General features: G+C 47.1%; 1 protein-coding gene across 2 annotated transcripts; it reads right to left on the bottom strand.

Moving 5' to 3' along the window:
* Positions 1-581: 581 nt before the first annotated feature.
* LOC146347354 (MARVEL domain-containing protein 3-like) lies at positions 582-24,626 on the bottom strand. Of its 2 annotated transcripts, XM_084850513.1 has the most exons (4): positions 24,127-24,626; positions 22,515-22,646; positions 16,629-16,783; positions 582-2,584 (listed from the first exon to the last, which is right to left on the bottom strand). In XM_084850513.1, exons 2-4 carry the CDS (start codon positions 22,619-22,621, stop codon positions 1,893-1,895), a joined length of 954 nt encoding a protein of 317 aa, XP_084706639.1. In that variant the 5' UTR covers positions 22,622-22,646; positions 24,127-24,626; the 3' UTR covers positions 582-1,892. The 2 variants fall into 2 exon arrangements, with proteins under 2 accessions (XP_084706639.1, XP_084706641.1); XM_084850515.1 differs by lacking the exon at positions 24,127-24,626 and having other exon boundaries at positions 849-2,584; positions 22,515-22,704.
* Positions 24,627-25,415: the final 789 nt, after the last annotated feature.

The raw sequence follows: 25,415 nt of genomic DNA, 5'->3' as shown, positions 1-25,415 counted from the left end.
CTCTAACAGTCAGGAAGCTTTTCCTGATGTTCAGCTGGAATCTGGCTTCCTGTCACTGGAGCCCATTATTCCATGTCCTGCACTCTGGGATGATCGAGAAGAGATCCTGGCCTTCATCTCTGTGACAACCTTTCAAGTGCTTGAAGAATGCGATCAAATCTCCCCTCAATCTTCTCTTCTCAAAGCGAAACATGCCCAGTTCTTTCAGTCTCTCTTCATAGGGCTTTGTTTCCAGTCACCTGATCATCTTTGTTGCCCTCCTCTGAACCCTCTCCAGTTTGTCTGCATCCTTCTTAGAATATGGTGCCCAGAACTGGATACAGTACTCCAGATAAGGCCTAACCAGCGCTGAGTAGAGGGGAACTAGTACTTCCCAGGATTTGGAAGCTATGCTCCTATTAATGCAGCCCAAAATGGCATTTGCCTTTTTTGCAGCCACATCACATTGTTGGCTCATATTCAGCTTGTGATCTACAACAATTCCAAGATCCTTCTCGCTTGTAGAAGACAAGTCATTGACAAGAAGCACAAGCCTCAATGGAAGAATTTGTTTTTTCACTCAAGGAACTTCTGAGGATGTTGAGATGGCTGCTAGCCGAGGTGACATTTTTTATTATCATTTTATTGAGGACACTTTCAGGAGGAGAGGCAGATCAGGGCTAGTAGTCATTGATTGCAGACGGGGTGTAATACGGACAAGCAAGGGAGAGGTGCCAGCATCTACTTCTCTTTGTGACATTCACTAGGGATATTGTCTGCTTGCTGTTGGAATACTGAACTAACTAGACCTTTAGTTCGACTGCACATCGTAATTCTGATAATCTGAATTGGAAGTGCATTGGCTGGACACTTCTGCATCACTCCTCAAAGGAGGGAGGATGAATTTTCATGTTTAGATGCAAAGTTAGAAATTACTATAATTTAAATAGAAGTACAGAATGGGAAAGGCTGAACAGGTTACACCCGTGTGCCTGCTCAGTTTGTTGTCCAGGTGCTAGCTGGTGATGGGCAATTCCAAGGTCCCTAATTTCCCTTCTGATGGTTTGGCACCTTCAAACTGGTCTTGGACTGGACAGCCCTTCAAATGGGAGTTTTCTAGGGCACATGGTCACCCTAAAACCACACTACAATTCCTTTAAACATGAGTGATGGGGCCCTTGGTTCTTCCTCCTGCTGCCCTCCCAAGCTTTGTGATTCAGGGACCAAGCACCTCACACCCTCTGGCCAGTTGCTGAGGCCAACAGAGGGCTCCCCCTGTCCCTCATTGCCTTAAGGTGCCCACAGTGCCCTGTGGGAAGCCCTAGGCTCATCTCCTCCAATCTCCTATCAACCTAGGCCCCATTTTGCCACTTGTCTCAGTGCACCTATTATAGTGGTGATGAATGGTCCTCCAGATGTTGGACTCCCAACTCTTAGCTCCAACCAGCATGGCCAATGATCAGTGATGGTGGAAGTTGCAGCCCCACATCTGGAGGGCCACATCTCCCCAGCCTTCCTCAACCCAGTGCTTTCCAGATGTTTTGGAGTTCAACTCCCATCAATCCCAACCAGCATGGCCAGTGGTCATGGGAGTTGTCATCCAAAACATCTAGATGGTGCCACCTTAGTGAAAGCTGCCTAACTTTAATAGGAACAGCCCTCATTAGCTCAATCCTGAGCAGACTTACAATGAGTCAGTTCACAACAACGCACGAAGGAAATGTGGAATTGCTTCCATGAATGCTTCCATTTTACCTGAAAAATGTTTTTATTACTGTAGCCTACTGCTGAGAGGAGTTTGTTTTTCAAAAGACACCTCGAGTAGTGTACTGCTTGGCTACACTCCAGAGTGCAAAAATGAATCCATTCCCACTGTATTTCTTTACACTGCCTTTTTATGTACCTGGGATAAGCTACACAAGTGTGGCAAAGGTTCTTGCCACCTGGTTGCTCTCTGGGCTCTTGGAGGCCTTGTAATGGTCTCTCCCCCTGTCTGTTCTTGCAAGGTTGTAATGAGTCTTGGCCTCCTGTCTCCGAAACTCCCGGATGCTCCGTATGGTGAGAACGCAGACCACGGTGCTCGCACAATACAGGCACGCCGCCACCAGGCCAAAGAGCGCCACCGCTGCATCACCACCCTGCATGAGGCAGTTCATGGAGGTGTAGCCTTGCCTCGCATACAGCCTCTCTCTCCTTTTGCACACGTCTGTGGCATTGACTTGCATGACAAAGTGAAGGTAGAGGCCCACCGCTGCTATGTACCCAAGGCAAGCGAGGGTGTCAAAGAGGCACTCCGCCATGAGCAGCTTGGCCGAGAGACGATGAATCGGCTTCGCTCCACCGACAAGGAAGAGAAGGGTGAGGCACATCATGCTTATGCTGAAGGCCACGCCGCCATAGACACAAGGAGCTCTCATCTGGTTGTACTGCATGTCCAGGTCCCTCACTTCTTGGAGCTCGGTCCCTTCAAACGGGCTATAGGCTGAACTGAGGCTGAAGGAGCCGAAACCTCCCATAGCGCTGAAACCGGAAAGGCCGGCCTGAGTTGCCCCTATGCAGATCAGCACCATAATGTTGAGTGTAATTTCGACAAACTGCAAGATGCCTGCAGAAAAGAAGAAAGAAAGTGGGGCAATGAATGTTCATAGAAGTCCATGGACTTCTGATATGTCTGCTTTCAGTGTGCAACAGCACACCTGGAAAGCTGGCCTGTGAGTTAAAACAGTATGGCACTGTTGTGCAGGTGATGATGAGGAGGATGACTGCTTTATGTCATGCACCAAGGTACACACTATTTCTGGGCTTTCCAGAACAGCTACGTCTCTGACCTGGCTTACACACATACGCACCCCAAACTTTTAATGAAATCACTGCATGCAGAAAGTGAGATGTCAAGAGAGATGGTTTTAAACTAACCTTCTCCCTGCCATGCTTCTCTGCATGGAGCAGGGGTGCACAAGTGGCAGGTCACCAAGGCCTTAAGTGTGGCCCCCAGGAATACCCTGACCACCCCCTGCTGCTGCTGAATCAGCCCCCACCGATTCCATACAAGTCACTCTTCCCCTGCTGCTACTAGCAGTGGGAAAGAGCAATTTGCATCAGGATTGCTGGGGTAGGGATGGAAAGAAGGCTCCCCACTCCCTCTCAGCGAGGAAAGAGCATCACTGGGATGCATGCATGTGCGTGGCTCCCAAGCCATCATCACATGCAGCCCTCGGGGCCAAAAATGTTGTGCACCCGACACAGAGCGATTCTTTTTTTCACGAAACCCACTCACACGTACAATCCAGCTCCTACAGTCTGGAGTGGAACTATTTTGCCACGTAATCGGCTCTTTGTCCTGGGTTGGGAGTGAGTCCTCCTTGTACTTAGACTCTTCTTCACAATGAGAACCATTTGTGGGTGCCCTTCAGTGCAAAATCTGTAATGAGGGTAGCTCTCGGTTGATACTACAGGATGAAGGGTACATTCAGACCACCTGTGTTGGCCATGCGATGACTGTAGCTGTCATAGAGTAGCTGGGCTCTTTGAAACTTTCACCACCCAGTGACTCGACATGAAATAATCATTTTCTTAAATGCATAAGCTGTTTCTATGCCTGCCTGACCCCAAAAGGGCAGGGAAATGCCAGCGTTCAAAAAAGAAAAAAAAAAGTATAAAAGGAGAAGCAACCTAATAAGCCACAATAAAACCTTGGAGCAGAAGAGAAAACACAAACAGATTCAAGACTCAATAAGAAACTCCACAGTACCTTCAGAACCATACAGCAGAGGTGAGCAACTTGTGGCCCTCCAGATGTTTTGGCCTACAACTCCTGGCATAGCCCATGATGAGGGATCATGGGAGTTGTAGGCCAAAACACCTGAAGGGCCACAAGCTGCCCACCCTGCCATACAGCTTGGGGTGGGATGGGGGAAAATAACCAATATTTAAGGCATTCTCCCTCCCCCCACCCCCAAGGATAGTATTCGCCAACTGACTACATGGGAAGGAGCAGATGAGGCTCTCTGGAGGTTTGCAGTCCGGGAGCTGCCACACCACAGACAGTGGGGTATAGGGCAACCCCTCACTCCCCCCGCCAGGTCTCAACAGGATCATGTGGGGACAGGCGGCCTTTGCAGAGCAAATAGCAGAGTTCTCTTCTTAGCAAAGAAGAAGAGTTCTCTGTCAGCCTTCTCGCTACAGGGTTCTGCCAGGTTTCCAGTCACTTTCTTAAATTTTTAAATTCTTCCTTAAACCCAGATTTCATTTCCTCCATTCTTTGTTTCTTGGGGGCAGCTAAATATTTTTTTTAATCCTCTCATGAAAATCCTACTCTCCTGCTCTTTATCACTCAAGTTTACAAAAAATTAGCTATTTTTTGTTGTCCTTTTACCATAAAATTAAAGTAAAACAAAAATAAGTTGGAGAAACCCAATGAATTATCCCTATATTTTAAGAGCTTAAGCTTCAATACCTAAAAACAAAACACAATTGATACCCACTTTTCTTAAACACCTTTACAGTCTCAAGCACCTATAGTTAAACCCACTAGCGTGCGTGTGTGTGTGTGCATCCAAATTGCATCCAAATTTAGTCATACTTTGAGTAGACCCATTGAGATCAACCGGATCTGAGTTAGTCACAAGGAATTTAAATCCCTTTGGTTTTAATGCTTCTACTCAAGTATGACTAAATCTGGATCCAACCCATCTATCTTTAAACTTTATTCCTAACTTACTTAATTTACATTTACTCAATTGGGAAAAAGTAGTTCAAAATTGGACATACTTACTGAGATAAGAGCAGGCCAACTCTGCAGTTACTTTTTCTTATTCTATTTCCACTTAAAGTTTAGTTTGGGGTTAAGTCCCTTCAAGCCCCTCCAGGACTCTGTTGGATGATATAGAGGGAGGACAAGCAAAGTCCCATCCCCCCCAGTGACCTGGTTCACATGTAACCCAGAGTACGGGTTGTTGCTGAATCGTTCTTGTAAGCACGGGTTGTTGCTGAATAGTTCTTGTTACATGTGAACCCTACACTATCGTTTTACTATGGGTTGTTAACCACAGGAAAACCAGAGTTCACAACACAGCAAAAAGCCATGGCTTCTCTTCCTGGGTTGTTCTTGGTTAACAATCCAAAGCTAAACCATAGCACAAGGTTCACATGTAACAACAGCCCACGATTCAATAACAGCCCACGATTCAATGGCAGCTCATACCCAACCCATATTCTGAGTTGTCCTTACATGTGAACCAGGCCACTGTCTTCCTCTGTTTCTGCCCTCCCAGCTTTCAAGCAGAGCAAGGGCTCCTGCACTGCAGTCAGCCCATCCCAGTAGCCTTCTCCAGATAGGAGATAGCATAGCAGCTGAAGCTGTGTAAAAGCAGTCCTAGTCTTTCATCTCCTGGAAACAGTAACTCAGCAGGATAGAACCCCCCCTCCCCAGAGGATGACATTTTCAGTAAGATGCAGCCTGTTCTCTTGAAGGCATCCTTTGTAAGTGATGTATTTCATAGAATCATAGAATAGTAGGGTTGGAAGGAGCCTACAAGGCCATCGAGTCCAACCCCCAATTTGCCAATGGTTACTAGTCATGATGGCTATTTGTTAGGGGTAGGCAACCTGGTGCCCTCCAGATGTTTTGGGCTACAACTCCCAGAAGACCTAGCCAGCATGGCCAATAGTCGGGGATTATGGGAATTGTAGCCCAAAAGATCTGGAGGACATTAGGTTGCCTACTCCTACTGTTATATGCTATCTCCAGGTTCAGAGGCAGTATGACTCTCAGCACCAAATGTTGGGGTAGCACAATGGGAGATGGCTCTTGCCTCAATTATGGGCTTCCCAGGAGATGTCTGGCTAGCTGCTCTGGGAAGCAGGATGCTGAACTAGGTAGGCCTTTGGGCTGATCCAGCAGGGTTCTTCTTACATTCTTCTGTTCAGAGGTAAACTTTGTCAAAGGGTGCTCAATTCGAGGTCTGGGCGGGATTTTAATGCTACGGAGGAAAGTGAGTATATTAAACCAGAAAGGCAAACAAAACATAAAAGTCCAGGTCCGATGAAATGGAAGAATCATTTTGCTTTGCTTCTACCTTGAAGCAAGACAAGACATTGAAGGAAGGGCGGGGGGGAATCCCATTAGGGCTGTTCACATAGCATACAGACTTGGAAGATTCTGGTACCATCTGTCTGAAACAGCAAATCCCTGCAACAGCCATTTGAGGACATTTAGTACACAGTTTACAATCTTCTCATCAGCTGGAAGGGCTCTGAGTGATGGTTGTGCCTCATAGTAGAGCAGCGGCAACAGCTTGGATGCACCAAAGACTTTCTAAAGTCATTTAAGCTTCTTTTTTTGGTGGCGTTCAGTAACTTGGCCAGGAACTTAATCAGTACCCCTCGGGAATCCAAATGAACCCAAAAGTCATCACCCACATGCTAAGCCACTCCCCCCTGCCCCCACAAAGCACATTTCACCTACATTTATAATGAAGAATAATCTTAATAGTTATTTTTGTACTGCTGTGTCAAAAGCAGTAATTTAGTGCTTTGTCTTGGGGAAACCCAAGGACAGGAGTAGGTGCCCTCCCAATGTTTTGGCCTACAGTTCCCAGAAGCCCCACTCAACATAGCTAAGGGCCAGGAATTATGGGAGTTGCGGTCCAAAACAGCTAGAGGGCTCCAAGTTGTCTTCCCCTGATTTAGGGCATGACGGAAGGACCATACAAGGGTACAGTGTCCACGCATAGAGGGATCCCTGTAAGACGCAGACCTTTTCTCCCCCACCCAACCCCATCATGCACATAGGACAGTGTGGTAGGTCAGTCCAAGGAACAGGAGCTCTGAATGTGCGTCTTGTATTATCTGGCTCTCCCTCTGTACACACAGCGAGTTACTCAAACTCCAAATCTCGAGTAACTTTCACAGTGCAAGAAGGGCAGGAACAGGGCTCTGTGGAGCTTGGGCACCCTCACACGGGGAAAAATCATGTCCCTAACACTGTGGCTTTAAACAACAAAATTAGGGTCCCTACATAGCTGTTACTGGAGGAAAAAATAAGAAAAAACTAGCAGGACAGTAACTTCACCTATTGAACAAAATTAGTAAGGTTGTTTTAGAAATCTGAGTGTGTTAAACCTTCATCTGTTTAACACAAACTTTTGATGGAAGAATGTAACATTTCCTGCTTGGGGATGATGGAAGTTGTAGTCCCACACTTCTGGACGTTGCCAGATTGGGAAGCCACCATTAACATGATAAGCAGCAATTTAGACCTGGGTGGGAGAAGGAACCACTGCCCCTCTTGCTACAGTGAGTCAGCCACCGAAACAAACAATGCTCTTGACAAATCTTCTAAACTTTAGAAGAAATGCAACTAGTGTGGCTCTTCATCCTTGCAGCTTGAAAATACTGGATGAGCCTAAGCAAGCAATCAGCAGTGAGCCTGTATGCTAAAAAAAAAGTACTGACAAACATGCTGTACATTCGCCTTGTGGAAAGGCACTCGCACCTATAACCAGCTAGTTTTTTTTCCATGTGCAGGAAGCTGCAATGGCTGCAGAAATTTTTGTTCTAAAATCAGCCCAGTTTCAGTATATAACTGACCAGGCCTTGCCTAGAATCATGTCAACTGCTGAAGAGCTAGCCACCAGAGGGCGGGTTCAGAGGAGTCAAGGTCCACCTACCCGTAACTCTTTCATACCGCAGTCAAACCTGACAGCTCAAATTCTCACCAGGTGACTCCCAGCTGCTGGTTATACCTGTGTGATTGTTTTTACTTCCATGTAGGAAGCTTGCTAAACCAGTCTCATCTTTATTAGCTGCTGCTGCTAAGTGAGAGAAGGCAGTAAGGGTGCAATCCTATGCATGGTTAGGCAGAAAAACGTCCTACAACTCCCAGCATGGGAGTTGGAATGCTGGGAGTTGTAGGCCTTTTTTTTCTGTCTAACCATGAACAGGATTGTGCCATAAATTGCTGGTCTACTTGAGTAACTTTCTAGTTCTACTAGCCTCTGCTGTTATCCAACTTTTCAGTAAGAACAGGGGACCTCATACTTGTTTAAAAAAACAAATACATAAAAACTACAGAATACATAAATACATAAAAAATGACAGAAGCAATTTAACATAAAATAGGGCCCATCAGTCTCATTCTCAGATGCTGACGTTCTGTCCTTTTATATACTCTTTCTGCTGTTCTATCTATCCCCAGTGCTGCTTGCTCAGAGTCGATCCGAGACATTTTGCTCCCTGAGGTGAAGGACAGCATGCCCCCCCCCCCCCCGGCTCCCCATTCTACATACAGAAACCAACAAGATTGGTCGCTGAATCTTACCTCAACTGTTGACAAGACATCATCCTCTACTGGACCCGAGGGCGGCAGACTAGCTGAGGCGGCACAGGGCTCTGAAAGCTCTGTCTTCCAACAGCTTGCCGCTAACTGCCCCACCACCACCACCACCATTAGCCACCAAACATGGCCATCTCACTCTGCCTAATGGTAGGGCTGGTCTCGTTATTGCCAGTTCCCAGAAGCCCCTGACACACCATTTCTCACTGCAGCAGAAAGCTGAGGAAGTGCACCGAAGGCCCAGACTCAAACTCCTCCCACTGACTTCAGATGCTGTTTTATGATCAGACCGTGTGTTTGTGAGTCTAAAGAAAGGAGATTCTGGTTAGACAGGTCTGCAAGGGTGCAAACATTATCAAGATGGTAGGTCTAGTAGAGTAGGCTTCAGTACTCAGCAGATTCCTCTGTGATCTGCCATAGTTGCTTGCTAACACCTACAATCAGCAATTAATAACTAAGCTGTATCTGGACATGAAACAGGAACACAAATGGAAGCCAAGTTCACATTTTATGTGCAGACTGGCACACTTACCCACATGGATAATGAGGGTGAGAGTTTCCCACCTCAAAAGCAGCCCTGCGAAGCCAGTTCAAAGTGACAGGGCGACGCCTTCCAGGTGATGTACACAACTCAACGCATGCCTCGCAATACACAGACATTGGCTTGCATCAGGTCTGTGCTGTTGCCCCAGTAGGCAGAGGCACCTCCTCTTTCATGTGGTTGCAAACATCCACTCCTCCATTACACTTACACAAGTTATCGGCTGAGAACTGCATTTCTAACAGACTGTAACCTATTTTTCCTACAGCAAGGCAACTTTCTTCTGATGAGTTCTTAAGAAGAGCTCAGGTTGGGCTACCACGTGGCATCAAGTCAACATGCTGCCCTTTCCGGCCATCTTGAGTCTCAGATGAGAGCAAAAGAGGTTTGATTCATCACCCAGTTCCTCCTCCCCCCGCCCCCATGTACAGTCACCAGGAGTCCCAGGAATTGTGGGGACTCTTCCTCAGCTTCCTCGTCCTGTTCGCTCTCACCTACACCTGCTCTCCCCCAACTTCTCTCTCAATGCCTGGTCCCTAAATTGGGTAGTGCAACAACACCGGCATTGCCCCCTTGCTATCTGAATCACTGAGACTGCTGGGCTGAAATCATGCCCCCAAATCGTGCCCACTTCCAGCACACTGAAGGTCCTGTTTGCCTTGGCCAGCCTTGCTCCCTGTTGGCAGTGCCTGCCAACCTCTCACCCCTTCACCGATTCCTCACCGTCGGCACCATGAGTCCCTCCTCTGACATCTGTAAGGGATCAGAATCAAAGGGGGGGGAGCTCCCACTGCTCCAAGCCAGGAGTGGAGACGGTGTGGTCCTCCAGATGTTTTTGAATGGCAGCTCCCATCAGCCCTAGCCAAAAGAGAGGGATGATGGGAGTTGCAGTCTGACAATATCTGGAGGCCCCATCCCTGCTCTAAGCAAAGCAATCACTGGTACACAGCTTGCACCAGGGTGGGAGGTCATTATTTTTAAGCTCTCCTTAGCCCCCATGTGGTTGATGTCTCAAGAGCAAAAAGTAAGACACTTGAAGGGTTTCAGAAGGACAGGAAATTGTATGAAAACGGTGCACATCATAAAGGTGTGTCCAGGCAAAGAACCTGCACAGTTTCAGAAAGATAGGTGTAGGAATTTATGATGTTTGAAAACCAGTTTTTTCCCCCCACAAAATGAAGCATGATGGTGTTGGAAGAATGGCCATATCACAGTCCTATCCTTGCCCTCCCCCAAAGCAGTGATTGGAGCCCCTGGTAAAACATGCCCTTGGATTAGAAGATGGACCTGTCAGTCACTCACTCAATTGCACTTCCTCCCCTCCTTTGCTCATCAGCATTTTGTGGAAACTAAATCAAAAGCCACTATTTGGAGAGGCCACAGAATGTATGCATCTCCACGCATGAAATGGTAATAAAACATCATTCTGGCCCAGCTTTGCTTCTGTTGGCTTTGGAGAAGAGCCCACTTTGCCTCAGGAAGCATCAGAAATGGTCCAAAGGGGCCCAATTCTGCTCGTTCTTCAGACTTTGTCCAAATTCAGTGCACATCCCTATGCTCTGACTTATCCCAGATATTTCACGAGAGACCACAGATGCTGTATTGCACTGGAGACTGTGAAATACAGAAGAGGTAAAGATGCACATTACACACAGATTGCATTTCCCTTGTGTAAATAAGGACACAATTGTACAACTTAACCTATTGTGTGTGTGTGTGTGTATGTGTGTGTGTGTGTGTGTAACATCATAGTGTTGCAGTTTGAAGTGCTGCTACCAGGTATTCCAACCAGCCATGTCTCCTTTCACCATTCTATTCCCCCTCCCACCCAGCTTTCCATTTTGTTTTCAGATAGGCGGCGTCCATGAGTCCTCACTGGGCTGTTCACATGGTCCTTAGTGGGGGGATTTTCCCCCTAAAGATTTTTGTACTTCTGCCAACCTTCTTGTTTCCCAAGCCTGTTGTTACCTCTGCCTTGTGCGTGGATGGTGCAAAGGCACTCCCATCTGAACATCAGAAATAGAGGGAATAACAAACCATAGGTACGCCACTGTTGGGAAAAGGTCTACAGATCGGATCTAGACTCTGTTAGCTGCACTTAGTTCCCATTGAAACCAACGTGAAAAGTTAGTTGTGATTTCAGTGGAACTACGTTATGAATACTTTTCACGTTTATTTCAATGGGACTTAAATGCAACTGATATAGTCTGGATCCAAACCATGTCAGCCGTATTCTTCCAGAAATGCTCAGGATGTACAACCGACCCCAATCAATTTGAGATTAGAAAACGTGCAAACCAGACGCCAGCTTCCCTGAAGATTACTGAAGCCAATGGAGGACCTCAGCTCTGCTTTAAGCTGTTTCAATGCTAAGAAAGTTCAGCTAAGGACTACACATGCCATAACAATAGTTCCAATATTCATTCCCACAGTTGATCTCTATCAGTATTGAAACACTTCCCTGATTCAGAGAGGATCAACAATGAAGCTGTGTTTCAGTGCATGACTAGTAGAGGAATCCAGAGAATTTTGAAGGAAAACTCCTTAGCATCTTTGTGCTAAAGCTGTGGCCCTGAGGGAGAATTGCAAAGAGGCAGATCTCAAAGGAACTCAAGGTGACATACGTGGTTCTCCTCCTCCCATTCAATCCTCGCAACCACCCATGGGCAGTCCATCCAGTCCAGCATTCTGTTCACACACTGGCCAACCAGCTGCCCATGGGAAATCCACAAGCAGGACATGAGTGCAACAGCACCCTTCGTCCCATGTTCCCCAGCAACCAGTGTACATAGACATGTTGCCTCTGATACCGGAGATAGCATATGGCCTTCAGGACTAATAGCCATTGATTGCCTTCACCACCACAACTTTATCCAATCCTCCTTTAAAGCCTTCCAAACTGGTGGCCATCTCTACATTTTGTGGAAGTGAATTCCATAGTTTAACTCTGTGTGAAGAAGTACTTCCTTTTAACTGTCCTGAATCTCCCACCAATCAGCTTCATGGGATGACCCCATGTTCAAGTATTATGAGAGTGGGAGAAAAATGTCTCCCTATCCCTCTGATGGAAAAGATCCCATCCCAAGTTCATAACCCTCCCTGGACCAGGAAAATCTTAATCATTTTCGGCCAGCGGCAAATGTTCCTTTCCTGGGCAAGGTCCTTGAGCAGGTGGTTGCCAACCAGCTCCAGACAATCTTGGGTGAGACTGATTATCTAGATCAATTTCAGTCAGAGTTCAGGCCTGGAAACAGCCTTGGTCACCCTGTATGATGTATGTCAAGAGAGAGACAGGGGAGTGTGACCTTGTTGATTCTCCTTGATCTCTCAGTGGCTTTTGATACTATGGTATCCTTAAGAGAATTTGGTGTCACAAGATGTGGTGATGTTGTGGTGGCCACTAGCGTAGATGGCTCTAAACAGGACATGGACACATTCTTGGATGAGAGGTCTACCCATGGTTATTAAGCAAAATAGCTAGATGTTATCTTCACATCGAAAGGCAGTATGCCTCTTAACAGCAATTGCTGGGGTGGGGGGTATGTGTGGAAATACTGGGAACGGCTATTGTCTTGATGTAAGCACCCAGATGCTGCTACTGGAGAAAGAATTTTGGACTAAATTGGGGTGGGGAACCTGTGGTTCTCCAGATGCTGTTAGACTACCACTGCCATCATCTCTGACCACTGACCATAATTGCTGGGGCTGATAGGAGTTGGAGGTCAAGAACATCTGGAGCACCAAAGCTTCCACATCCCTGGAGTAGATGGAGCTTTTGATCCAGTCCAACAGGATTGTTCCTATATTCTTAAACACACATGGTGGTTTCTTATCCCAAGAGGACTCAAATGGAAGTTTTGTTCCACAAGAATAGAACAGTCACCCAGCCAGAGTTTTACCCACCTGACCCATTATACTGTGTTCTATCAGGAAATCATTACTGGATTCCAAAACCCCATCTCAAGAATTAGCTAGTTTCCACAGTGGACCAACCAGGTCCGAGCCTGACTCTAGCCTAACCTGGGGAAGATAATGATTGCACCTGACCCATCTGCTTCTTCCACAGGGAAGGCCTTACTTCAGTGGCAGAGCACACACATGGCATGCAGAAGACCCCAGGTTCAATCCCCAACATCTCTAGATAGAACCGAGACTGACTCTTGTTTGAAGTCCTGCACAGGCACTGCCAAGCAGAGCAGAGCAGACTTCTACAACCCAGGGCCCACCAGATGTTTTGGGCCACAACTCCCATCAGCCCCAGACTCCATAGCCAATGGTCATGAATGATGGGAGTTGTAGTCCAGACACATCTGGAGGGTGCCAGGTTGGGGAAGGCAGGTATAGAAAAAGATCTCGCTCAGTAGGAGGCAGCTTTCTACGTTCCAGGGAAAGGCTGACCTGACCTTACATAACAGCTTCCTGGGGGCGGCCAACAGACTAAACAAAATAGGGGAGAAGTGCAGCATGTATTAAAAAGGTTCATATGCCTATTACTTGGGAAACAGATAGAACCTGTGGAGAGGAAGCATGCTTCCTTGGCTCCAAAGTTTTAAAAAACTAGACTAGGAATGGGCAATTTGTGGCTCCCCTGATTTTGTTAGACTGCAAACTCCCACCAAGCCTAGTCAGCATAGCCAATGGTGAAGAATGATGGGAATTGCATTCCTACAACATCTGGACGGCCACGAGTTGCCCACCCCGACCCAGATCTTGGAAGCTGAGTAAGCTACGTAACAACCACCACAAACACACAAGCAGATATATGCACATTGCAGTTATCTGCATAATTCACTCTCAGCAGTTTGTTGATCACAGAACTTGGGGTTTTTCTAAAGGCTGAAATCGGGATAAGTTGGCACATGACCCTGATCCTGAAGATAAGGAGGTTCACATTCTCAGGACAGGATGACCTCTGCTCCAGTTAGTTTAAGATTTTGTTTGGCGATCTGGAAGCAGGGAGGGGAGAAGAGTTGTTCTCCGGACACACATGAATTCATGTTGGTTTATTAATGCACAAGCATATCCCAGGCGAGGAACAAAAAATCACTTTATAGCTATCTCCTAATTTTATTTGCTGCTGGAATTCAATTTAGCCCCTCGCTAATTTGCAAATGGCAAGTGCCCTCGTTGAGGCAAACAGATGACACCGGAGGTGGAGAGAAGCCACCGTACGCCACAGGAGAGCCGACGTTTGAAACGTGTGCCCTGGAACGCTGCCATTCAAGAGATTTGCTCAGAGACAACATTAAGGCACCATTTTTGGAGAAATGAGAAATGCTTGCTTGGGAAGGAACCAGCAGTAAAGGTACTTGGGCGGGGGAGGAGTGAATAACTGGGAATCACCCAGCAGCGCCATCACTGAAGAGAAGTGGATTAACCCCTGGGGTCGGATCCAACTTCCTCGTTGCGCCTGCAGAATGGATGCTGCTGGTGGGATGGGACTTCCAGGTCCTCTCCTAGCCCCTGGACACCCTGCAAGTCTCCTCCAGAAGGCCGCACAACACTCCAGAGTAGATCTGAAGAACGTGCAGGGGGCTTCAGGGAGAGGATGTGGAAGTCTTGTTCCACCAGTACCATCCATTCCATGGGCGCAATGAGGAAGTTGGATCCAACCCCTGGACAGGGGACTACCAGGGGTTCCACAGAATCTGCTCTGAGGTTCCTAAAACTCGAATAAGCAGTACAGAAGTATAACTCGCTATTTTCTGAACAAGTGGGAAAACAGCAGAGAAAATAAAAGCCTTTGCTTTAACCTTTGGGAGGCTATTAACAGGCACTGCACAGCTCAGATGCAGGCACCTTGTGCCACCAGGGCTGATGGTCAGAAGACAGAACATAGGAATCTGCCTTATATCCAGTCAGACTATTTGTCTGTCCCACCCAGGACCATCTGTTCTGACCAGCAGTGGCTCTCTATCCCATCACCTGGTACCAAAGAGCCATTTTAACTGGAGATGCCAGGGATTGAACCAGGAACCTTCTGCATGCAAAACAGGTGCTCTACCACTGAGCTACAGTTCCTCCCCAAGCTAGTTCAGCTGGGGCTCTTGCACAACTCCCGACGCAGGGCATCCCGACGATTCTAGCAGGACGATCCGGTGACGTAATGCAGCTTGGCTCTGCTGCCTTCTTGCAGTCTGGGCAACTTGTGATTGAGGAGGCCCATCAGGTTCCCCCTCTGCACTGCCAGGCTCCAGCTCTACAGCCAGTCGGATAGATGCCAGCCTGAAAGATCTGCCCATCTCGATCCTGGCTGAACTCATGACAGATGGCAGAGGATCCAGGGTCATTTGGGGGAGAAGACGTTATACTTAATTTTATGAAGGATGATGAGCTGATTGACATATTATGTTGGTAGCTGTGGAGGCCAGCTAAGACAGCTTCCCCAGGCGATGTATTAACATGCTCAGCAGCTTGCCATCTGGGCAGCCTGCATCGCACTGAGCATCTCACTCCACCTTGGTGGCTGCTGAGAAATGCATGGGGATTCTCCATGTGATGAGGGTGGTGTAGCAATTTGGAGGGCTCTTTTCCACCACATTCTCAGCCATTAGCAAGGGAAAAGACAGGGACAACCTAACACACAGAGCTGGAAGGGACCTTGGTGGTCATCCAATCCAGGGGTGTTGAACCTCACACCTGGGAGCCAAACCTGGCCCACATGTAGTCCCAACCCAGTCCACCCGGGTTCCTCAGGTCCAGCTAGCCTAGGACATGGACTGACAGCAGCTTTGCAGCATTTCAGACAAAGTTCTTTCCTAGCTTGACCTGGAGATTGGACCTCAGACCTTCTGCATGCAAGGCAAATGCTCTGCCACTGAGCTGTGACCCCTCAGTGCCCTATGAGGGGGTCACAGCTGCCCCTCCTTCAGCCCAAGGCCCAAATCCAATTTCAGAGAAGCTCTCGGGAGTTGCATCCCAGTAGTGGGCGGAGCCAAAGGCAAAAGGGACAGAGCCAAAATAAAAGCATGTTGTGGCTTAAAGCTCTTGCTGCCTGTAAGGAATCCTTAGGAGAGGCATTTCAACCTTTTAGAAGGGGGGGGGGACCGTGCAAAAGCCTAAAAGCCACCAAATGGCTGGCAGTTGGGGAGCGGGGCCAGGGAAAGGGGAGTGGGGAACTCCGAAGGGCCAATTTTGGATCGCAGGTAGGCCAGATTTAGCTCACAGACTCAGGTTCTGCACCCCTGCCTATAGCAATGAGATGGAACACAGGACATGTTAAAAAAAAAAAAAAGACTGCAATTTCCATGATACAATTCCCAATTGCCTGAACAACTCTTAGCTAGGAGATAGAAAAGGGAGAGGTATGCTGTGTTAGTTTCAAAGAATCAATATCGTGATTACCATCCTTTCATGATGTCCACTAAAATCTATAGCCATGCTGGATTCCCCAAATAACAGCTTAAGTGGCAACTTTGGCTTCAAGGGTCACTACATATGTGAAAATCTGCTGTTCTTTAAACCATTATCAATGACTATTTGACATGCTAAGGGCTCCTTACTCAGGTGGGAGTTAGTAAGGGTTCCCATTTGTTTATAAAATGGATTTGGCTGCAAGCTGGGAATTTAAGTTGCTTCACTTCCTTCTGTTCTTTGTTCTGCTTAACAAAGAGTTCAGGAAAAGCTTGAAACCTTTTATTCTCTCCCCACCCCACCCCAACGAAAGATTGACCTCAATGGAAGATGCTATCCTCTTATACTTCTCTTCAAGCCAAGTTAACAGTGCAGATCAAAGGATGTGATTGATTTAAATAAGAAAAATGATTTGCGTACCTCTTCTTGAGCACAGGTTTGAGCATTTCTCGGAAAAGGTCTCTTTGGGAGAATAAAATTGGGGTGAGGAATCAAGACCTCCATGTGTTGCTCCAGGGTAGTTTTGGAAAGGGTCTGCAGAAGGTCTTGAATGTTCAAGCATTCCTGGTGATGATCTACAGATGGTGAGGGATAAAGAGTTGACACCTTAATGGTAGGTAGGTGTGCTAGCATGATGGTATTTCTAGGAAACAAAGTTCATCTGCAGTTCAGTGCTAATAGCTATGAAAGGCTTACATTAACTCTGCATAAGATAGATCTGCATTACCAGGGCTCTGCATTTCGGGGGGGGGGGCAGGGGAATAGTCCCCCAATATTAAAAAGGTGGATATATCAGCAATTCTTTATTTCTTCCACAATGGCTGTTATTCTTGCCCCAAAGTTGCCTAGGTTATATTGTGACAGATTGGCCCTGCCAATCCATTTTCAAAGTTTGCTGGGTTACTACCCATAATGCTCCAGACTGTTATTCTTGGGATTTCCTATTGTTATTATTTCAATTGTCAGGGTGACATATGCAATAAAAAATAAATACAACAAACCAATGATAAAATACACTAAAAAACTTTTAAGTTTTAAAAGCAGCAACAATAATTTATTGTTTATTTGTTCAGACTTTCCAGTCCTAGCCTCTTCTACATTAATCTGTTCTCACTGGCACAAAGACATCAATTCACTGTAATCTACAAGCATTAATTACCAGGGTCTTACACATGAGCCATGTTCTCGCCAATTAGAAGCGTCACCCGTTTTGCCCCAAGCTTTTCTCTCATGCAATGAAGACGGTATATAGGAACAAACTTAATCAATTGGTTGTAATCACAGCTGCCGAGATGTTCGGGTCTGTCTGGGGAGTTACCCTCCCCCCCCCCGCCCTTGACCTCTGGCTTGCAAGTTAGTGTGTACACACCGAGCAGCTGTACCACTTAAGCTGTGTGATTTATAAGTCTTTCCACTAAGCAGAAAGCAATCCCTTGGACACCAGTGATGCAGCTGCCTCCCTCTTTAACAAGCTACTTGCCAGAAGGAAAAAAACGATGCTCCACAAATTGAGAATGACAGTGATTGCAAATGTGTGCTCTGTCCCAACTTTCATGTTGGTTGGTTGCATTTCCAGAGCCAAGCTGATTTTTCCTCTTTTTAGAAAAAAAAGTTTCTGGAGGACATTGAAATTGCCTCCTTTATAAACTTGATGGAACTGCTGCTGCTACTTATTCTTTTTAGTCTGTTTGCCAAGACAACTCACTGTGCATAACAAACACTCTCTTCCAACAACCTAAGAGATGACTTTATACATGGACTTCACCAGACGATCGACACCGAAATCAGATTGACTACATCCTTTGCAGCCAAAGGTGGCGGACATCTATGCAGTCGGTAAAAACAAGACCTGGAGCTGATTGTAGTTAGATCACGAACTTCTTATTGCACAATTTAGAATCAGACTAAAGAGAATAGAGAAGACCCACAGATGAGTTAGATATGAGCTCACTAATATTCCTAATGAATATGCAGTGGAGGTGAAGAATAGATTTAAGGGACTAGATTTAGTAGATAGGGTCCCGGAAGAACTATGGACAGAAGTTCGCAACACTGTTCAGGAGGCGGCAACAAAAACCATCCCAAAGAAAAAGAAAACCAAGAAGGCACGATGTCTGCTGAGACACTGGAAGCAGCCCAAGAAAGAAGGAAAGCAAAAGGCAACAGTGATAGGGGGAGATACGGCTGACAGGAAGCTCTGGCGTGGGCTGGTCCATAAAGTCACAAAGAGTCGGAAGCGACTGACCGAATAAACAACAACAACAACAATGCTTTAAAATAATGTGGTTCCATTAATGGACTGTTGTTTTGATCTCTGCTGTAAGCTTGTTTCCAGTATATATTTTAAACTAGCAAATGGACCCAACTTCACATGGGTTGGAATAAACCTTCGTTTGAGACAGTGAAACCAGCAAGCAACATTATGCAGCTGTCAGAGCGGGACATATTATGCTCACCCTGTCTGAGTGAAACCATCCCCACTAGCACCCCTAGGCACGGCCTCTGTCATGGTGCATCCCTATAGCCCCCTGGGGGACTGGTCCATCTACTCCATTTCTCTGAGGTGGGGCTGCCCCACAGCAGGGGGAGGGGCAGCCATATAACTCCCTTGGCCTACTTCCCCAGGCTTCACATTGAGCTGATTGCAAAGCTATGCGCTGGCTAAGGATGTCTACCACCTAGTGCCTGAAGATGATACCAGAGGATTCAAACACACTGACACATTTACATGAATTAAAATTAATTAATCTATTTTAAAACCCAAATGACCCCATGGTGCATACCCTTAGGGCCCCCTTAATATGCAGGCCAAGTTTCAGGTGTGTAGATTTCATGGTCTTCGTGCTATAGTGCTGACAGACACACATCTTCTTTTATCATTATAGGTACTTTGGGGTGGATCCAGACTGAGTCACATTTAGAGAAGATCGATTGAAATCAATGGTATTTGATTTGACTAGCTTCAGTCCCATTAATTTCAGTGGGTCTCATATGACTGAGTCTGGATCCAATCCATTGTCCCTTCTCTTCCCCAAGAAATTCTTTGGATCCTATCTTGTGGATACCATTTTGTTCCCATCATCCACACCATTTTTCTTTCCTGGCTCCTGACCATGCTCTTTCTGCATGCCTCCTCATCTTGAGGTAGCTGGGCCCACAAAAGTCAGGGCCATGTGACCCCACACCTCTCTTCCAGTGACCCACACTTTGGTAAACCTGAAACCTTGACCATTTTATGGGTCTGCTACCAACAAAATATGCAAGGTTATTTGTACTCTCCAGTTTTAGGAACCCTGGGTTATGGTCCTGGCTACAAGCTGCTGCATCCCTCTCACTTCCAAGTCGCACATCAGCAACTTTTAGACAACCCTACCCATCTCATCTCCTCTTCCCACACTTGAGCCGTGCCCCAAAGTGTGAACATATAGAGTCACTGGGGGTGTTCAGACAATCACGTAAGGGGAAGAAGCCATCGTGGCTTCCCTCCCACCCTTGCATGTGTTGCACGCACAACTGCCATTTGCATAATTCCCCGCAATGCAGCACGGGTTGGCATGCTGTCTAAACCCAGCGCGTAGCATGTTGAGGATACTTTCGTCCCCACCCTACCACCCCTGCTGCAAGTCGTGGGTTATAGGGTGGATAAGAGGCCACCCCGCCATGCCACACAGTGGATTCAGATGACACGCCAACCAACGCTGCATCGGAGGGAATTATGCAAACGGCGGTTGCACAGATGGCATGCGCAGGAGCAGGGGGAGAAGCCACGATGGCTTCTTCTCCTGACACGATCGTCTGAACCCAGCCACTGTGAACATTTACCCAAATACATCAGATCTATTGCTGGCTCGGGGGGTGGGGGGAGAGTTGGACTCCGTCAACAGGTCCACTTCAACTAGACACTGGCAAACCACTTTACAGTATCAATAAGGAACCAATTTAATAACACACTTGCTTAGGTATTTCTTAATAGCTAAACACAGAGGCAGAAACCCAAGATTCCAAACCTACAACCAGATACACAGTCCTACAACCTAAGCCTTTTGGCCATGGTGCGGTTTGATTGCACAAGATCACCCACTCATCAAGAACACAGAAACAAGATTTGGGGGCTCCTGGGCAAGCTGTGGGGCCCCTAGCAGTAGGTAATGAAACAGCTGTTCTTTGCCTACTGCTTTCCCCTTCCCCACACCATTTTTTTAGCTTAGTTTCCTGTTAAGCATTCTTAAACCACCTCCTCCTCCTTCCCACCACTCCTTTCTTTTAAAAGTACATGTCTGCTGTTTATCCTCCTCGTCCACCACCATGCCCAGGATTCTCACATCTCATCAAAATGGATAATCACATGAATGCAATACGTTGACAAAGTACAATAATGACTGGTATTTTGCTCCATTGGAATGATGGTATGTTCTCAGTACATGGTTTCAGTAACTCAAGCATTACTAACAACAAAGCTAGCGGAGATGACAGTATTCCAGCTGTGCTATTTAAAATCCGAAAAGATGATGCTGTTAAAGTGCTGCACTCAATATGCCAACAAATTTGGAACACTCAACAGTGGCCACAAGACTGGAAAAGGTCAGTTTACATTCCAATTCCAAAGAACGGCAATGCCAAAGAGTGCTCAAACTACCGTACAATTGGCTCATTTCACATGCCAGCAAGGTGATGCTCAAAATCCTACAAGCTAGGCTTCAGCAGCATGTGAACCAAGAACTACCGGAAATACAAGCTGGGTTCCAAAGAGGCAGAGGAACTAGAGAGCAAATCGCCAACATTCGCTGGATCATGGAGAAAGCAAGAGAATCCCAGAAAAATGTCTATTCTTGCTTAATTGACTATGCTAAAGCCTTTGATGGTGTGGATCACAACAAACTCTGGCAAATTCTTAAGAGATGGGAGTACCAGACCACCTTACCTGTCTCCTGAGAAACCTGTACAAGGGTCAAGAAGCAACAGTAAGAACTGGACATGGAACAACCGAGTGGTTCAAAATTGGGAAAGGAGTACGACAAGGCTGCATATTATCACCCTGCTTATTTAACTTATATGCAGAGTACATCATGAGAAACGCCAGGTTGGATGAATCACAGGTTGGAATTAAGATTGCCGGAAGAATTAACAACCTCAGATACGCAGACGATGCCACCCTAATGGCAGAAAGCAAAGAGGATCTAAAGAGCCTGTTGTTGAGGCTGAAAGAGGAGAGTGCAAAAGCTGGTTTGAAACTCAACATTAAAAAAACGAAGATCATGGCATCTGGCCCCATCACTTCCTGGCACATGGAAGGGGAAGAAATGGAAGCAGTGACAGATTTTATTTTCTTGGGCTCCAAGATCACCGCAGATAGTGACTGTAGCCATGAAATTAAAAGACGCTTGCTCCTTGGGAGGAAAGCTATGGCAAACTGAGACAGCATAGTAAGAAGCAGAGACATCACCTTGCCGACAAAGGTCCGTATAATCAAAGCTATGGTTTTCCCAGTAGTAACGTATGGCTCTGAGAGCTGGACTATAAGGAAGGCTGAGCGCCGAAGGATCGATGCTTTCCAACTGTGGTGCTGGAGAAGACTCTTACGAGTCCCCTGGACTGCAAGGAAGTCAAATCAGTCAATCCTAAAGGAAATCAACCCTGAGTGTCATTGGAAGGACAGATACTGAAGCTGAAGCTCAAATATTTTGGCCACCTAATGCGAAGAGAAAACTCCCTGGAAAAGACCCTGATGCTGGGAAAGACTGACGGCAAAAGGAGAAGGGGACGGCAGAGGATGAGATGGCTAGATAGCATCACCGATGCAATGAATATGAACTTGAGCACGCTCCGGGAGAGAGTGCAGGACAGGAAGGCCTGGTGTGCTATGGTCCATGGGGTCACGAAGAGTCGGACACGACTGAACAACTGAACAACAACAACAAAGCTGTGTTGGTCCACAAGAAAACTGCAGTTGGGCAATATCTTTATGACCCACAATTTTGTGCATTTTGGTTGGTCCTAATAAACGTGTTGTCTGACTGTGGGTTTTGCAATGTTTCATTGATAAAAGGAAGCAAAATATTAGTGGGTGCCAATTTATATTGCCTTATAAAACCTAGGACTGCAGCTTCAGTCACCTTGGCAGATGGGAATGTAATCTTTCTAGTAAGTAGCACTATTGTAATGGCATACAATGGGAAAAGGTTAGAGAGAGTTGTAACCATGGGGATAGTGAACAACTTCATTTTGTGGCACAGAATAGGTACCATTGTGGATTATCTCACTCCCCACTTCTGTCCAATTTTCTTTTAAAAAACAAAAACACTTTACCTTCCATTTGATGGATACAGTTTCCTACTTCTTTCATCAATATAGCTGCTGGGGCTCTCTCTGTGTCTGTAATCTTCATCTCTATGAGGTCTCTCTGAACGAGACATCTTGTGTCTTGCGGGAGTTATCTGCCTGTGCAGAAGACACAGATCTACTTATAGCTCTTCTGATTCAATTTGTTGAATGACGAGCATTTGCAAGACAAAGTTACACCTGTTACTCAGTAAGGAAGACAGAGAGAGGCATATTAATTTTCTGTAAGACAGTTGCAACTTTAGTTTTTAAAGCTTCTAGTGTAGCATATGCTTGAGTGAGCAGAAGATTTTAGCCTTCAAAAAGGCCAAAAGATCCATTCAGATGTAAAAGTTAGGAAAATGGCAAAAGGCAGAAATATACAAAATGGAGATATTCCTGTTTCGAGGGACAGAAAAAAACCATACACTGCAGTGAATGGGACAGAGAGCTTCCAAAATCTGTGATTAAAAACCTTTAAAATTCACAAATTATCATGTAGAATTGTCCCCAAGAATACAGTTTATTTGGTTGAAGTTTCTGCACCTTTTCCAGAAAAGTTCAGTTTACACAGAGTATTTCAGCTCTCTCTAGGATGGATTTTAGCTCAGTCAGCTATATACCTATTTCTACTGACTGGGTTCATATGCACACATGTCACTTGATAGGCAGTTAAATCACAGCTGAACGTGTGAAGCAGTTCAGTGGATAAGCGTTGTATCTGAGTCAATAGGAAGTTCTGTTTTTGGTGTTTGATCTGGGAAGGCTTACTGACACATACAAGAAACCAGTCAGTGTCACAGTCATCAAATGCTATGGACTGGCCCTGTTTTCTCATTTTTGCAGCACGGTTCTTTCCATTCTTTTAATAACCGTAAGCCACAAAGGAGAGTTAAAGCTGACCATAATAGCCAAAAACTGCTTTAAGTGGCTGCTTAAACTCAAGGCTTGTGGTTATGATGGGAGAAGCTGGACCTACTGGAATTCTCCCTTCTACACAACAGTCTTGGGAAGCAGCTGCCCTAGACAGACTCCGGCAATGAAGACTGAAACCTATCCTTTCCTCACAACAGTTAAGGCTTTCCCAAATTGAGACTCCTGACCCTGAGGCTGGGATCAGAGTGTGAGAGACAGGTTGAGGTTGGAAGAAAATGTGAGCCCCTGGTTCTCTCTCTCCACTCCAGCAACCTGCCAGAAATTGGGGGAGTGGAAGAGGCTGAAATCAGCCTTCCTTGGATTTCTGCTCCCATCAACCTCAGCCAGCATGGCCAATGGTCAGGAATGCTGGGAGTTGTACTCCAAAACATCTGGAGGTCACCAACTTGGGGAAGGCTGAATTTTACATGGATCCTACTTGTGAGTGGGGCAGAAGGGAACGTAGGTTCCTCTGGTGGGGGAATTGCTGACATCACATTCGTGAGCCTCGAAGTCGGGGGCGAGGGGACTTGGCAACGGGTTTGGGAAAGCCCTAAATCCATGCTCAAACCCCATGCTCCAGCCCCTAAATCCACTGTGTACGACTTTACACAAACACTCTCTCTCGGCGTCCCTAGTGAGCGACTTGGCCAACTTCCCCCTCCATGTTTTCCCTGTTCCTCACCTCTGGGCCGGGTTACCAGCGGCTGCCCGCGGGGGCTCCCTCGTTCCTCGACGCTCGGAAGACCTCAGGCCCTTCGTGCCACGGCTGCCGGGGGTTCTGCCTCAACCCCCCGCCGATCCTTCGTCCTCCCCGCCGGAGGGTCTCCGCGAGCTCCCTCCCTCCGACGACAGCCCCGAGCGCGTTTCCTTGTTTGCGTGCGCGAGGGCGAGGGCGAGAGGAGACGGGGCGGGGGCGGGCAGGAGAGCGCGCCCAGGCGGGAGGACGCGCGGCGAGGCGCCGGCCCGGCCCACTCGCCCGCCCGACCTTGCGGGGAGAGTCGAGTTTCGCTCGCCGTTTCAGGCGCTCGCCGGGCGAAGAGGCGCGACCTGGTGAACCCGGAGCCGTCCAGGGCCGGGCCGGGCGGGAGGCAGAGGGCGCGGCAGGGGTAGGATGCTGGCGCGAAATCAGCGCACGGGGGCTCTGGAAGGTGGTGAAGAGGTCGCGAACGTCTGAAAGCAGCCCTCCCCGCCCGGGGCCCCTCCAGATGTGTTGGGCTACAGCGCCCATAAGCCCCAGCCCCCAGCTTAGGGGTGTTGGGCTACAGCGCCCATAAGCCCCCAGCTGGAGCGGTAGCCCAACGCGTGAAGGCCGGCTAAAGGGGCCTGGTGTTTGTTTGCGGGTGGTTGTTTTGTGTAATTCAACAGGCAGAGACGGAGAGCCCCCGCCGGCAAGGAAGGTTTTCATAAAGAAAAGGCGAGGATCTCCGCTAGCGATGTTATTGCGCTGGATATGCTACAAAGCAGATCCTGCGCAGGCACCGTAAAATTTAAAAAGTGCATGTTTTCAGAGACAGCTGAGCAATAGCCGTCCATCAAACCCGGATAATTCCAGTCAGGTGAAAAAAAGAAGACACAGCTGGACCTACATGGATCTTCATGATTTTTATGTAGGGACACCCCCACCTCCAAATCCAAAGCGCATAGTTCAACTATGGAATTCACTACCACATGACACAGTGATGGCTCCCAATTTGGATGGCTTGAAAGGGGGGTCAGACAAATTCCTGGAGGAGAAGGCTATCAGTGGCTAGTGGTCCTGATGGCTATAAGCTACCTCCAGTATCAGAGGCAGTGTGCAGAGGTACACCAGTTGCTGGGTAACATGGGCGGGAGGGTGCTGTTGTGGGTTGGCCACTATGTGATCAGAATGCTGGACTAGATGGACCCTGGGTCTGATCCAGCACGGCTCTTCTTATGTTCATATACCCAGGGCCTGCAATATAAACAGACACTAATGCAGCACTATGGTGT

Source organism: Heloderma suspectum, chromosome 4 (assembly GCF_057233095.1).
Source record: "Heloderma suspectum isolate Gila_16-S chromosome 4, 16-S_ref, whole genome shotgun sequence".
In the NCBI taxonomy this organism is placed as follows: Eukaryota; Metazoa; Chordata; class Lepidosauria; order Squamata; family Helodermatidae; genus Heloderma; species Heloderma suspectum.
Note: the sequence above shows the minus strand (reverse complement) of the source record. Positions and strands in the feature narration are given on the sequence as shown.